This window comes from Apaloderma vittatum, unplaced genomic scaffold (assembly GCF_000703405.1).
Source record: "Apaloderma vittatum isolate BGI_N311 unplaced genomic scaffold, ASM70340v1 scaffold8367, whole genome shotgun sequence".
NCBI lineage: Eukaryota > Metazoa > Chordata > Aves > Trogoniformes > Trogonidae > Apaloderma > Apaloderma vittatum.
The window spans coordinates 62,997-79,172 of NW_009726675.1; the positions used below are offsets into that span (position 1 = coordinate 62,997).

Below are 16,176 nucleotides of genomic sequence, written 5' to 3' on the forward strand. Positions count from 1 at the left end.
GTCTTTGTCCTCTCAAAAACATCTTCTGCTTACAGCAAGTTAACTGAAATAACCAGGTTTTCACAGTGCACAATTTCAATGATTCCAGTGAACAGAAATAAAACTTTGTAATATCACCTGTCATTCAGTGCAAGAACTTATTTGTAACTGGAGTTTTGTTTTATGAAAAACAATAAAGCAGACCACAGAAGTCTTCTCAGCAAAGGGGACATTTGCAAATCATTTACCCTCCAGCCAGATTCTTTGGTGTTTAAGAACGTCTAGTATGAAAAAGGAGTAACTATTATGCTTCATACACCCCTATTTGTTCTGTAAGGCCCATCAGGAAAGTTTTTGCTAGTGGCAGGTATGAAAGTAAGAGAGGGAAACTACCTCGTCATTACCCTTAGAGACTGATAGCAGCATCTGACGTCCTCCTTTCAGCGGAGGTTTTCCACACGGCATATATGCAGGATTTCTAATTATGACAAGAACAGGGCTATGACAAACTTACGTTTCAGCTGCACATTCATAGTGGTAAGTTGTTGAAATGGAAAATAAGTATTTTTCTATTTAGAATAGTCTTTATTTTTTATCCTCCAGTTTTCACTAATACAAGGAAAAAATCAGCTAGTTTTGAGGCTTCTAACTACCCAGAAACCATGCAATTTCTGTTGTTTAAATAAAGCTCTGTGGAGACCCTGGTCACCTATTAAGCTGTAAATAATGCCACTACCAACCTTGATTTTTGAATTTTTGTTGTTTTTTTTTAAAATCCTCTTGACCATCCTCAGTTCAAATTAACTGACCCCAAATACTCATTGTCAATTAACTGACACACAAATTAAAAATATCTTGCGAGCAGCAGCTCTGCAATGATATGAACTTTAAATAAAAGCAGATTATTAAAATAAAGTCTGCATAGAATTTTAACTATGAAAGTATGAAATAATTTGGTTTTACTTAGGATTTCTCATTTGTAAAAAGAGCTGTTGGCCACAATAATATTTAGCTGCTGTTCTCCTCAAGAATAGTTATTTTTAGCATTGTAATTAATGTAATAGAAGACAAAAGTGGTTTTATATATAATGAGTAGTTTAAACAAATTTAAGACACTTTTCTGTAGGATCATCATCAAATGATGCTCTTTTCAATAATTTGTGTAAGCTTCTAAACCGCATAAAGGATAATGCACATTACATTTTATTCACACCATTAAAAAAGCACAATATACAGGCCATATCCTTTAAAGTGCAACACAACAGAACATTTCTGCAACATTCAGGTTCTTCAAAGACCCACAAAAAGTAGGTTGTTTAATATTTAGGAACAAATCCTATCCTGTTGTTAGGTGTACCAACACTGAATCTAAATTCCGAGCAGTTATCAAGCTTGACCTTGCTGTAAGTGCCACGCTAAAAGCGATGCTTATGACCAATAAACAATATTATCTTATCTGCTTCCATGTTACACAGCCTTTGTGTCACATGTCCAAAATGAAAGCTTTTATCCTTTAGTCAGTGAACAACATCTGCAGAGCCCTTTACTGAAGACAGGTCTTTGACTACGCTCAGAAAACATCTTTAAAGTATACTTAGCCTCACCATACAGGCTGCTGCTTCTGATGTTAAATCTACCAAGAAAAATATGGTAAATGGAATAGAGCAAGCACGTCTCTGAGTTGGCAGCGCATGCTTTTCTATGTTTGGCACTATCTACCAAATGTATTGGTAACACACAGTATAAGCACGTACCAATTTGCTTTTCACTTCGTAAATATTTTTGGTTGGATGTTTTGCTAATAACAGCTGAAAACCTCATTTGTTCCTGAGAAGAGCATGACAAAGCGAGCTCCTCCTAAAAGTGCCAACGGTCTTCTGCATTTCCAGACTTGCTACTTGCCTGCTGAGCCAGATTTATAACCTCAATCCTCCCCAAGGCGCCACTTCTGGGATTCTTCTTGACGCACATCTGGCCTGATCTGGTTTCTCATTCCACCAAGAACATTTGAGGTTGCCTCTGTTGCAACAATGAAAGGTTTCACCACAGTTGGTGGAATCTGGCGGAGGACTCCTCCTACTGCTCCAGTTACTCCTCTGTTTTCATGCTCACGAGCAGCAGTCTCATAGATTGTTTGGGCTGTGTCCGTAATCCCCTTTGAAAAATTAACAGAAATCAGTTATGCTGAAGAAGAAAATGTATGAAGAAGAAAACGTAACCTCTCCTAATTTTACTGGAAATTTTAACTGCCTAGCCATCTACCCTCTTTGAGATTTGTATTTCAAGTGTAGTACAATTACACTAATATAAATATGATTTAGTTCTTCTAAAGAAGTTTAAAATACACAACTACGAACTTAGAGATGAAGATACTTCATGTGACTTCTGGTGGTAGTTCTTGTGCATAAGGGAAGCAGCTTACTTCCCTTATGTAGCAGCACAAGGGAAGAGGTACTGTGAGCTACCAAAAAATGAGAGAATTCACTGAAAACTGCCCGGCTGAGACCTAGCTTCCTAGACATAGTTAAGAGGTGCAACTAACTGCAACTAAGTGAAAGTATAATCCAAAAAGTACAAAACAAAACAGGCCAGAAATCTAACTTTTAATAGACTGTCATGGTAAAGAGGGCTTTCACTTGTTTTAAGTCCATAATCATGCTTAAACTCTAACAGCCTCAGAATTAACAGTAACTGTGGAGGGAGGGAAGGACAGGAAACGTGGGGCAGGAAATCAGGTTTGCATGCTTCATAAAAACTGTAAAGCCTCATAAATGTAGAGAAGTCCTATTCACACTGATCTGCATAACACCTTGGTTTATGTCTGCTTCTCTAATTCTTCCACGCAAGGTTTCTCTTGGTGTAAGATTGCTGATGAAGGCAATCTTGTTCAAAAGTTAAATCCCCTTCTTCATTTGGTCAGCTTATACTAATATCTGGTATTTTATTTGCCATCTTAGGAAATAAGTTTGGTTAAGGACAATTACTTTTGCACTCACCTCTTTTACTACACTGTATGCTTTGGCTACACCTTCCCGTAGGTCTACTGGCTGATGAGCTAAACGGTGGCGAGGGAATCGTTTGATCTTTTTTGCTTCAATAAAAGTAGGTCCTGGTGATACCATGTCATACGCAGTTTCTGCAGCTGCCTGAAAATCACGAGTAATTGCAAAATATGTAAGAAGTCTTACAGTATCTGATCACAAATTTAAACTACCAACAGGGTGACATAATGGAAATATTAATTTACATTAGATTAAAGCTTTGTATAAGAAGTTTTGGAAAAGGTGCAGCTGAAACTACATTAAGTTTCATAATGAAAGAATGAATGTGGTAGGTTTCGGGAGGGATTTCCTCCCTCTCAACTGCCATTCATACAATCATAGAACAGTTTTGGTTGGAAAAGACCTTTAAGTTCATTGAGTCAAATCATCAATTCAGCCCTACTACATCAGGTGATAAACTATGTCCCTAAGCATGACATCTACTCATTTTTTAAACACCTCCAGGGATGGTTACTTCACCACTTCCCTGGACAGCCTGTTCCAAGGCCTGACAACCCTTTCAGTGTGGAATTTCCTCTTAATATCCAACCTAAACCTTCCTTGGCACAACTTGAGGCCATTTCCTCTTATCCTATCACTAGCTACTATGGAGAAGAGATCATCCCCCACCATGCTATAAATCTCCTTTCAGGTAGCTGTAGAGCTGTAAGGTCTCCCCCTCAGCTTCCTTTTCTCCAGGCTAAACAGCCCCAGTTCCCTCAGCCGCTCCTCATAAGACTCGTTCTTGAGACCCTTCACCTGCTTTGCTGCCCTTCTTTGGACACTCCAGCATCTCACCTTTTCATCAGATTCCTTCAATCTAATCTCTAATCTGTACAAATGCTCAAGATAAAAATTGAAACACTTGAACACACAGGTATGTTTTTCTTATAAACACAAAAACATACACATAATTCTACTCATGTGAGTAGCTGCTTTTTTTTTTTAAAGACATGCTCCCAACCTTAAAAATACAGCATTAAGACATTAGCTTAACAAAGAACCCTTACTAGCAACACCTCTCATTTTATGTCTAACTCCAGAAGTAATACACTATACCTGTATAGTCTGAACCATTCTGTTTGTTAGCTCCAGCGCTGCCATTGCAGTGGAAGTACCAAATGAAGCTGCTCCTCTTTGAAAGCCTCTTACAATACGGCCGTCCTTTCGGTACTGCTCTATTGGTAACCACACCAAGTCTTTGAGACCTTGGACTGAAAACAGAGACAGAACACCATAGTTAAAAAGCTCTCTTTGGTAAATAGAATGCCTGAAAAGGGAGTGGAAAATAAGCATCAACATTGTGGAATTTTTTTGTTAGGTTTTGTTTGGTAGTGGTGGTGGGGTTTGTGGTTTGTTTTCTTTTTTAAAAAAAAGACTGCAACCTGTGTCTGAGTAGAAATAAGAATTAACTTACCGAGCTGCACTAGCGAATGCATAGGCCCTACTCCTCCCAAAATTCCTGGTAGCTGGTTTTTCTTTATATCATTAAGCCATTCACTGATTGCATAGGAGAACAATTTATCCACACCTAATAAACTGAAGTAAATAAAATTATTAATATTTTTAAAACATACAATTCCTAATAAGACAAATGCATTATTCACTGAAGTAAACAAAGATGTCAATTAAACAAAAGGAAAGCTGTTCTCAGGTTTGTTGTCATCTAACCCAAGCATTCATGCGCATGTGCTTCATAAAACAGAGGTTCAAAACTGCACAGTCACATCCAGTTAATAGCCATAAAACTAAAATTAAAGGAGTTTAGCACCAAGACTAGCACATATATTAAATACTGTCCTGAAAATAGATGTTCTTCTTGAATGCTATATATTTGACAAAAACTAGGTCAAGAAACATTTAGTAAAGTCAAAAAGCGTCTTGGACTTTAGAAGTGCATCTTCTTCGAGAATTTGCTTTTTGCTTGCTACATCCAGTTAATCACCATAAACTTGTTCCACTTACAATATCAACGTTAATCTACAATTCAGTAAACTTACCCATGTCTGTAACACAGTCTCTTCAGCTTTAATTCTGAGCAGTTTAACTGAGCAAGCCCAATAAGAATCCCAGCTAGTGTCCCCTGTAGAAAAAAGATTTTATCACAAGTTTACTCATTCTGTACAATCTGTAGCTGTGAAATATTTTCATCGTCTCAAGTCTTATTGCAGGTATTTCTGTCTAAACTGATTCTCTTCCAGTGCTGCAAACGTTACTCGTTACAGTTGCTATGAATTACGCTACCTGAAAACTTGCAAAAGATGGAATTTGATTTAATTGGCTACTCTAAGAAAAACATCTGGATTTAAGAGGGCTTCTTCAAAAATACTAAGATATAACAACTTACGTGAACATAACTCTGGCAGTAGTGTGTCCCATGCATTCTAAAGCTACTATTTCATGTTTTAATTTCTTTGGCAGCAGTGCCAAAGAAAGGAAGTTTCTGCTTTTATTTGTCCATATCTTCCTACTCATGTCCCACAACAAAGTACAAATCTGGTTGTGCAGATAGGATTTTCTGAGGCCTGCTCTCTGAAGCCACTATAACCAATACAGATCCAAAAACCAAACAAACATACAAAACGCCATAAGCATTTTTTTAAAATCTGTATTAGATTCTACCATTGCCACTGAAGCCCGTACTTTACTAGACTGCAATGAAAGTAAACAAGGAGAAAAGGACAACAGTACTTTATTATGGCATTAATGAGGAAGAAAATAAATATGCAATTCTGGCATCCAATAGTGGTATCATCCTCTGAGGGGCACCACAGCTGTGCAGAAAGGCTTCCCACCCATCACTGAGTTGACAAACGTGACTTTCAAGTCTCAGTCTGAGTTAATCATACCTGGGAGATCCAACCCTTAGTTTTGAAATTAAGTGTGACATGAGGTTAAGCTGTATTGAAACTAAAGAAAAAAAAAAAAAGTTCTACATTTCTCAAGATCACATCAATAACAAGTAGGAAGCATAAGAATAGACTCCAACTCATTGAGGGGAAAACACCAAAATAACTAAGATCCATTTTTTGTTCTACATAATCAGCACTATACACAAACCTGATCCATAGATACATGTTTGCCATGGTAATCAAGCCGTATTGGAACTTCCGATGTAAAACGAAATTCTCTGGGATACAGAAAGGAAATTTTACAGTGAGAAACATGAATAAGAAATAAGATTATCCTTCAAAAAAAGCCCCCGTGATTTCCCATCCTCTTGGAACAGGGTGCCATACCCTTTTCTGTAAACCATAAATGTTCTACTTACTGTGTTAGTACTTCAGAATAAGTGTACAATATACAGTGGCAAATCCAACTTTTCTTGGTTTATTAACATATAGACAAGGTTAGCATTTCTAATAAATTTTAACAATCCTGCAAAAGTGCTACTAATCCTGCAGGTGAACACCTTACCTCAATTTCCACAGCAAGAATTACAGTTACAAAAAACCAAAACAAACACAAGAAAACAGTACGGCCAAAGATGGTTCTGTGGGGAAAATTCAGCCTTGCAGCTGGAGGTTATTAAAAAATTTTGTTAGTAGTGTATACGATGAGATAAAACCACAGTCATTCTCTCACAGTTAGGCTCTGCACTGCTTACAAAAATACACATCTCCTGCTGGAGGCACTTAGGACCTGAATATACAGGAAAAAACTTCTGCATAACAAGCTGCAACTTTCATAATCACTTCACAGTCAGGACTACATTAGAGTTTCTGTTGTGTTATTTCAATCGCATACTTCTCCTGTGATATCCTTCTCTTTTATACACTTTCATCTCTGCTTATATTAGTTCTAATTTACACTGTTAGGCATGAGAGTACAAAGACTGCTCTTTTTATTTATCTAGAAAACACCTCATTCTGTAAATGGCAAAGCTTTAATTTTATTTTCTTAGGCACAGCAGTATGCAAAGAACAGAAATTTACCTGAAAAACACTGGCTGATCACTGTATGATGTTGCTTCTTGTGAGAAATTATGATCTTCTCCATTAACCACATCCACAGAATCAATGCTACCATTTTCACTTGCTTGCTTGTGTGACGAGAAAGAAATGACTGGACTTGGGTCCTTAAGGCTGCTGACATGCCTGGGCAAACCACACGTCACCTCAGCACCAGGAGACTTCTTAACTAAGAGAAGAAGTTTCACCAAGTAAACTGACTCATATTTTTCACAGTGATTACAAAAGGATTTTTATACAGTTAATGTGTTCTTAATAAGCTCTAAGGCTCATTAATAGGAATTACTAGTAAGACAATATTTAGATTCTTTTAGTAAGATAATATCTTAGTTACCAATGGAAATTATTACAAGAAGCTTAACCTGAAGTTTATACATCAGCATAAATAATTAATCTCATTTTAACAACAGTGTGACAGAGTAGTTCATCACCTATGCACTTCAGTATGATGCATCAACAGAAATAGGCAAAGTATAGCTGCTACAAAAGTTCACAAATATACTTTATAGAAGAAATATGCTTTTCAATATATACTGGTCTTTGCATCATATGGTGTAGCTGATTAAAAGTACTGCTTTAACCATAAAGTAACATTGTACCGTTTATTTATAATGTTGGACTTTGTTCCCTTCTCTAAGGATTACACAACTTCAAGATAGTAGACAGATATAGTCTTCTAAGCAAGAGGTATTAAAAAAATGTATATTTTGATCTAACAATAACTCAAAACACTATACACATAGTCCTAATTTTTTTTCAGAATTTCTTATTAAATATGCTCCAGACTTGGTGAAGCCTTTTATATGATGGAGATCCCACGTATGAAGACCTCTGTTGGTATTTATAAAACACAAAATTAAAATACACAAAGTTTGTGTGCTCCAATAAATTAGTTACTAACATTTGGGTTTGGTCAGGAACATAAGTTCTCTTACACTCAAAAGATTAACATGTGAATTTATAGACATGTACACACATTAAAGGAGAAAGAAGCAGCATATTCTTATTAGATTTTTGAGAAGTTTACCTTCAGGATCTGGAGTAACTAAGAGTTCTACTTCTGTAGAGAGGCTAGTGAAAAAGTCCTTCAGGAAAAACAAGGCATCCTAATGTCAAAAAAAACAAATACAGTCTGGTCATGTCAAAAAAAAGAAACAAACCCAATTCTCTAAAAAAATAGTAACTACTATTCCAGCTCTCTATTTCTATACATTTCTTTTTGCTCCTTTAACATGTGCAGAAGCCACATAAAAATCTAGTACAGAAACCAGAAAGGCCCTCTTGGTCACTGCCCTCTGCTACATATAATATGATATAATAATCTATCTAGCTCTGTCTTAAAACTCCAGGGTTGTTTCCGTCATCTCTGGTCTCATTCTGGAGACTGTCCAGAATCCAAGTGTTTAAATGGCTATAAACTTTTCACTGAATTCCCACAAAAGGGTATTCAACTATAGTTTATATTCACATCTAATACTGCCATTGTCAAATTATTCCAGGTCAGATCTCATCACCCCTTCATTAAAAGTCATTAATATCTCTGCTGTTAATGTCTTAAAGCTATTACATCCCGTTTTCCCTTTTTTGAGAGATGCATCAAACTGGTGCCTTTTCATCCTACAATTAATGACATCTCAATTGTCTTTATCCCCTTTTTTTTTCTCCCCAGACAGATAGCAGACAGCTTATATTAGAAATTCTTGTTATTTCTACTTAACTGTATGCAACTCTGTGCTTCCAAGAGAGCTGTGGTTAATTCTGCAGAAGTTGTAAAGGTGAATTTTGTTTATAGTACAGAAGATATTACTTAAAGTAATATAGGGAAGGTATCTCCTCACTAGATGGCAGTATTTCCATGCTATTTTTCTATATAAAATTATTACAAATTATAGAGAGTTAAACTTTTCCAACAGTAAAACGAAAATCAAGTCCGTGTGTTGAGGGAGACAGAAGGTAGGTATGGAACTCCCAGTTGCGCTCTTGAAAAAACCCCACTTCTCTGCAGATGTCAAATTAAGCACGAAATGTTGCATCAAGCAGTGATAACTCCACTTTGAAGTTGAATGCACAAACATATGTAACTTCCTTACTGGTGTATAAAAAACTCCAACTGTTTCTTGAGTATATGAAAAATACTTTGCACAAAGGCTTGCTAAAGAAAGTATAACCTCTTCTCCTGTTCCTGCTCTTCATGCCACTGTAGCTGATAGTGAGACCAAAGCCTTCAGAGAATAGATGTCAAGTGCCCTTGACAAGAATGTTGTGAACAGCTTCTGGATTAATGATTAACTTTTTTCAATTATAAACACCAAAGCCACTTCATGAACAAACAAAGCACGACCACTGAGGAATACACATACACTTTTTAAATGTCATGTTTTCAAAACATTTGAGATCAGAAGTTTCAGAAGGTAAGCTGGTATTATTGAGTAAACAGCCAGGTCTGCATATATTCTTGGGTTTTAAATTATTTTAAAAAAAAAAAAAAAAAAAAGTCACCCAAAAATACCAGGTTAGTTTCTGTAATAGTGTTACAGAAGGCAAGCTAACTGGAGCAGAAGGCAAGTTCCAACACAGGTATAAATATGAGCAAAGATCTGAGGATATGTGTTGGCTGATTATAAATGTATCATGGTTACAAGTATCTAGTAAAAACTCCAGTACCATTAAATAAATTTTAATTATTATTTTTTTTGCATTGGCACAACAAACCTGGTCAATATTGAGGCGAAGTGGCATTAGTGAAACACGTAAACAACATTCCTGTGGGGATCTGCCAGACTCTGGACGGACATGTAATGCTTTAATTGTTAACTGAAAAAAAGAACATAATAAATAAAAGTAGTAACGTTCACAATTACAAAATCTCAGAACACTAGGTAAGAAAAACATGTCCTGCAAAAGCCCTGTACTGATCTTATTCCACTTAGTTATTTATTCAACACTAGCTGTATAATTGCTTATTGTGAATGTTATAAAAAAGAAAATTTAATTATGAAACCTCCCCCAAAAAAATCATATATCCTTTACAGAACTAGTAAGTCTATAACATATAATAAAACTACAACTCTGCATGTGTAGTGCAAAGTCTTATCATACTCACATAAGCAGATGTATGTTCAAAACCAAAATGTGACAGCTACCAAAGTAGTCTTGCACATTTACTTTTTTTAAACTGACAGAATCTCAAACACATTAATATCTGACATATTGATATTCAAACTGACTTTTTAATATCCATAATGAGTTAAGCAAATAACTACCAACAAAGTACATTACTTCTATGTTCCATAATCTCACGTTCCTTCAGCAAGATTAAGAAATTTATTCAATCCCCGCAACAAGAGTCCAACCACATTAATTCTACTGAATTAACATATTCCATAACCGTACCATGTTTGAATGTGCTTTCCTGGGCATCTCCTTACTGCAGTAGAGATAAAGAAACTTATTCATCTGTGACGTAGCCAAGCGATCTCTAATCTCCAGGTCTTGAACAATAAAAACCTGCCGTGACACTGGCTGCTCCAGCAGATTGGATTCACCTTCTGCACCACCAGGTGGGTACACCTCATGCTGGAATTTCACCTTTTAAAAAGGAAGGAAAACCTGCTTGATCAGCTTCACCAAAAAGCAACCTTTAACAATAGACTACTACTTAAAAAAACAAAAATACTAACAACTTTCACCATGCAGAAGAACTTTAAAAGCTGTCTACTATTTTATATTAACAGAAATAATAGGATTTGTGAAAACTATTCAGATTTTTGCATGTCTAGCAAAAGACACCTTCCAGTTCCTTGTTGTGTGTCTGTTTGGACACAAATTGAGCCAAAACAAAGTGTGTTTGCAAGACAGAGAACAAGTTTTGCTTTTCATTTTAATATTGGCTCTGCTTTTTCCTCTCAATCCTGACATCTTTCTTACATCACGCTGAAGTCTGTACCAGGAAATCTTGCAATTCTTGAACCCTGCACCTTCTACACTTAGCAAAGTAAGGTTTCTTCCCTACTAACAGACTTCAAGTAGCTTCTTCCAGTCTCAAGGTTCCTTTTTCTTTACTCACTTTGGTCATATATCTAATGCAATACCTTTCTCAAATTCTAAAGAATTCTGATTTCTCTCATTTTCCTCCTTTCTTGAAGTAATTCTCTTTGAAAAACACCTGCACCCTACAGATCATTCACTGTCTCGATAATCCCCAGAGCATCCGTGCCTTCAGTGCAACGAAGCAGAGCACACGGAGCGGGCAGGACAGCGGCCTGTACTGGTCAGACACTTTATGAGAGATTTATGAAGAAAGGCGGCATTTAAGTGCCCTATACTCAAAATACACAGGATAACGAACATTTTAAGTGCTGAAGAGAAAAAAAGCAGATGTTTATCATAAACACTGCTGAGAAACTATGGTTTTGACACTTCTGTCATTCATTTTTTTGTCTACACATTATTACTATTAGTAAGCTTTGTACCAAGTTGGGGTACAAGTAGGGAAGAAAACTACTTCATGCCTCAGTAGTAACACCTACTCATTAAATACCTGCAAATTGAGAGAGATTGCTACAATTTACATATGAAGATTTCCACGAGGAAAACTAAACACTTCCTTTTTTCCCTCTTTTTAATTGTTACGCCATGTTTTTTCTAGAACAGACTAAAATAAGCACCAAACAATTCTGCTAAGTTTGAAGTGCTAACAGGGCAAATTTTAAGCTCTAGAAATTCACTATAAAAGACATTTAGTTTTACGTAGTATCTTCCATGCTTACGGAAATGTTTGAGAAAACCTTATTCTAAAAAGGTTTTGTTATTGATCCATGCAACAATTTGACAATTTTCTTACCAGCATCAGAATCAAGCACCTAGTCTGTTGCTTTAAAAACAACAGTAACATACTAACACCTGAAGGGTGCTACATACATCAGAAGATATTGTTGTACAACTGGTTTAACATCCAGTTAACAACTGATATACCAAGTGCCTCAAAAGATCCACATTCTGATCACTTTGCCAGAACATTCTATTTTATATGCGTATCAATTCAGACTAGAACTGAAGACAGAAGAACAGAACAGCAGTTGTAAAACGTGGTTATAACAAAGAAAAAGCATATTATAATAAATATCCTTCATTTTCAGAAACATGTTTATTCAGCAGGTAAATAGTCCTATGCTAGAAGAACAAATACATTTTTTGTTACACAAATTCTAAAATCATTACCTTCAAAGGAATTGCTTTGATGTAGATACCGATGGAAGAAATCCTACTGAGTCCTTAACGAAAGCTATTATATGCAAACATATACACACATAGGTGGTCACAGCTGAAGCTGTTTCTGTCATTTACCTTGCTTAACTGTATTTCCATGAGGAAGTCTGGGTTCCTCCCCCTTCCTCCACACACTGTACTCCGCCCATGCCTCGTTGGTGTATGAGAAGGAGAACTATGAGGACTTCTGGGGAAATAAAAGAGCAAAATACACTCAAAGCTATCTCACTGTTAATCTCGTATTATGATGGTTGCAAGAGAAAAATACTAGAAAACAAACCAAAAAAACATACTGGAAGCTGTGCTACTGTTAATAGTTTCTTTTCATTGTTCAAGTAATACATACTTGAGCAGAACGCTAAGCATACGCTTCCCACCAAATTAATATTAATTTTGTCTGTGATACTATTAATTACTCTTTAGCTTACATGACATCCTGAAAACCAGACTCCAGCTACTGTAATGATGCTATCTTATGCTCTGTAAACCCCAATCTCTTTAGGAAAATTTACCTTCTGATATAACTCCTAAAAGCAAACTCATAATTTTATCACCAATAAAACACCGAAACCAAAACCAGCTTGTTCAAATTAAGAGAAGAGAAACACAAATCTGCTGTGGGACCTAAACTGAATCAAAAGATCCTAGATTATCTTTAAGGTCCCTTTCAACCGAAACCACTCTACGATTGATTGCCTGTGAGAAGGGGGTGAAGAAGAAAGTAAGGGAGACTTGAGACTGAATATTGAAGTTAACCTCAAATTAAAGGAAAATTAAGTATTTTTAAATGTTCTCATCTGCACAATTATATTGAGCACTTACATGAAACTTTTAGCTGGAGACGTTGGTGGTGCAGTCCCAAAATCTCTTCCACCATAAAGATGCCAAATAAGAGAGATTTCCTTTACAACATAGCGTACCAAAGGAACAGGGAAATGAAGAGGAGCTTTGCTTGTATCTGTTTTTTTTATAGGTTGGCTGAAATGATTTTCCTTTATGACAATTGCATCATCAACCATTATTTTTATTATGGGCTCTTCCTCTTTTTCCTAATTTAAAAAAGACATATACAGCATTAAGAAGGCAAAAAATCTTGTTTCCTTTAATGAGATGTGTCATTCTTTCTTGTGAAAAGAAAAGAAACTAAACTGTTCTGTACTGTCTTCTCAAGTTTATACAACACAGACTTGGTTTAGGAATGATTCTTATAAAAAAGACAAAAGCACATCAAAATAAACTAGAAGTTGAGAAGTATTTTAAAAAATTGCTAATGCAAACCATAAACAAAACCAAACAAAAAACCCCACAAAATCCAGGCTACCATACCAGCACTTTTGGAAACAAGCAAGCTTAACTGGGCAAACAGAGCTTCTAATTATGGATCCAGAACTGCTTTTGTCTATTAAGAAGAATTCAACCTGAGCTACTATGAAAATCATGAACACAAGCTGTTTTCAAAGAGTTTGAGTATAATTTCTCAAATCTTTTAATGCACTGGACAGCCTGTGGGGTAAAGTGACACACAGGCTTGTCTCTAAGGTTTGGCAAGGACCTTAGGCCCATAAAAGCATTTAAAGCTTAGACTATGAGGGAAATTAATGAAAAGATGTGCAAAGCTGTTATCTTGAGAAACACCGTATTTGGCTTAAAACATTCCACTCCTCTGACCACTGATACAAATACAATCAAGCACAAAAAGCTATGAAGTCTGTCCAGATCTTGCACAAGGTTTTTCTCTAGTTCAGCTTATATTTTTTTTTTTAAGAAATTCTCAAAGCTTCTTACAGCAACAGCAACTTTGGGTGCAAAAAGAATGCAGAAGTCATCACTTTCTGCAGGAACATCTCCCATGGCCTCGTTTATCAGGTGATGAGTGAAAGAAGCGTAAGTGGGACTTGGCTCTTGTGAGACATTTCCACTTTCATCTGGAAACAGGAAGAGATCTGAGCAAGACGGCTCCTGAGTTTGAGACCTGTCATCCAAAACTCCTGGGAGTTAAAGGAAGGTGAAGAAAAGACACATTTCATCAGAAAAATCTTTACAAAATATTAAAATAAGAAAAAAATAGCCTAACAGCTGACCAAAATTTACTACTTCAATTACATCTAGGGAATTCGCTTATTATATCTTGAATCAATTCCTACTATAAATAAAGCACAATTTTCAAAAATTAATCTACTGTACAATTGAGAGTGACTACAATATAATCATAACTAGTTACTAGTAGAGATGAACTGACAAAATATAGAAAAAGTATTTGTAAAAAACAAAAAACAAAAAACCCCCCAAAAAATACAGACAGAAAAAAGTGTCCAAGTTGCTCATTCTGGTAGTAAGAGCACAGCTCAAGTACCTTTCAGTGCTACACTGATTACTAATATTCCTGAATCAAAAAGAGAACCAGACATCATGGAAGTAGTAAAATTCCCTATTTGCAAGACAAAATCCTCAATTTAAACTGTAGCCATGATGCAGAAGCCATAATCCTGGGATGAAATCTTGTTCCATCTGCTAATTGAAAGACCTCATAGCTCAAAGTTCTTTCTGTGACTCAGAAAACTGCACCATCCTTCTCAACTGCCTTCATATACAGAATAGAAATCTGATTTCTCCACACCGCAGGATGCCATATGAACTTACACCCATATAAAGTCAGTTCCACAAAATCAGATTCCTTCCTTGCTGTTTTCAGTATCTCAGTAATGTGTATTTGACTATAATCTTAAAATACTTTTGCATTACTGTTATTAAAAGCAAGAATCTGATAGTTTGAAGACTTCACATGTCAAAGGTACGCTCCCAATTCTTGTTGCAGCATTGCTACACATACAAAGCTTTCAAGCCCACTTTCCCTTCAGGAAGGTTGTGCTTTACATGTACTTACACCTCCAGAGGGGTCTTACCATTTGACTCTGGCTTCATGGCAGAAGCAGTCTGTTGCGTCTCAATTTCCTCCATCGCATCACTCATCAAATCCCGTAAAATCTGTTGCTCTGATTCAGCAAGGCCTGGTCCGTGGGAAGACGGCTGGCTAAAAGTCTCTACCTGTAGGAGAGAAACTACACATAGTCACATCCTAGAGACAACTGCAACACTGTGCTCAGTAAGATTTTGCTAGAACGGCTTGCTAGTCAGCTCAAACTCAAAAGAACTAACATCTTAATTTTATAAACAATCAAGTGTGCTGAAACTCCAAGCCAGATGATTTCTAATGTAGGTTAGACCATGCAGGCAGACATGGCCACAGTACTTGGTCAGCTCTACGTCCTGGAATTTCCTTCTTCAAAGAAAAAAGTACCAGAGATACAGAACACAGAATGTTTTTGGAATATTAAGTCGTGCCTGAAGCAGGAGAAAAAAGGCACTATTTTATTCCTAAATATATTTTAAATTAGATGAAATCTGTGAATTTCTTTGCAGCAAATCTCATGTTCTTTGGAAACCAAACAGGGATATCAAAATTAAAACATAATACCAGGAAGCATAAAGTTAAATTGATATTATTTGGGATCTTATACCTTCATTTTTGGCTTGCTAATTCCACGTTTAATCTCTGTCTTAGTGGGTGGATATAAATCACCATAACTTGCAATATATTGTATGAGATTCATTAGTGCAGCACACGAATCGGAGCAGGTACGAATATGGATTACATCACTGGAACAGTGCAGCTCAAAACGTGGTTTAGTCTAGATAGCAGCAACAAAAAGATAAGAATACACTTCAAATCAGTCTAAGGTTCTACAAAAATAGCATCTTTACACAGTTTTTAAATTAATTTACTTACACTAGTCAAAAAATTATTTAAAGAAATTGTACACATGAACTGAAATAACTTCCTTCATTCTATGTATCAAGTAATTTTCAATCAATCTCTCATGGAGATTTTAGATTTTAATTGTGATTAAATACTTACT

The 16,176-nt window shown here is 36.1% G+C and overlaps 1 protein-coding gene across 1 annotated transcript in view; it reads right to left on the reverse strand.

The window, feature by feature from the left end:
- Nucleotides 1-1,166: 1,166 nt before the first annotated feature.
- ATG2B (autophagy related 2B) overlaps nt 1,167-16,176 on the reverse strand; it is a 42,836-nt gene continuing 27,826 nt past the window's right edge. Inside the window, exons 27-42 of the mRNA XM_009873377.1 lie at nt 16,176; nt 15,778-15,948; nt 15,163-15,304; nt 14,045-14,247; nt 13,082-13,308; nt 12,338-12,446; nt 10,385-10,579; nt 9,704-9,805; nt 8,019-8,097; nt 6,956-7,160; nt 6,081-6,150; nt 5,021-5,103; nt 4,438-4,559; nt 4,080-4,234; nt 2,976-3,125; nt 1,167-2,134 (exon numbers count right to left, since the gene is read on the reverse strand). The exon at nt 16,176 is cut by the window's right edge and continues 97 nt beyond it. Coding sequence (XP_009871679.1) covers nt 1,904-2,134; nt 2,976-3,125; nt 4,080-4,234; nt 4,438-4,559; nt 5,021-5,103; nt 6,081-6,150; nt 6,956-7,160; nt 8,019-8,097; nt 9,704-9,805; nt 10,385-10,579; nt 12,338-12,446; nt 13,082-13,308; nt 14,045-14,247; nt 15,163-15,304; nt 15,778-15,948; nt 16,176 — 2,245 coding nt within the window. The 3' untranslated portion in view covers nt 1,167-1,903. The remainder of the gene's footprint in view (nt 2,135-2,975; nt 3,126-4,079; nt 4,235-4,437; nt 4,560-5,020; nt 5,104-6,080; nt 6,151-6,955; nt 7,161-8,018; nt 8,098-9,703; nt 9,806-10,384; nt 10,580-12,337; nt 12,447-13,081; nt 13,309-14,044; nt 14,248-15,162; nt 15,305-15,777; nt 15,949-16,175) is intronic.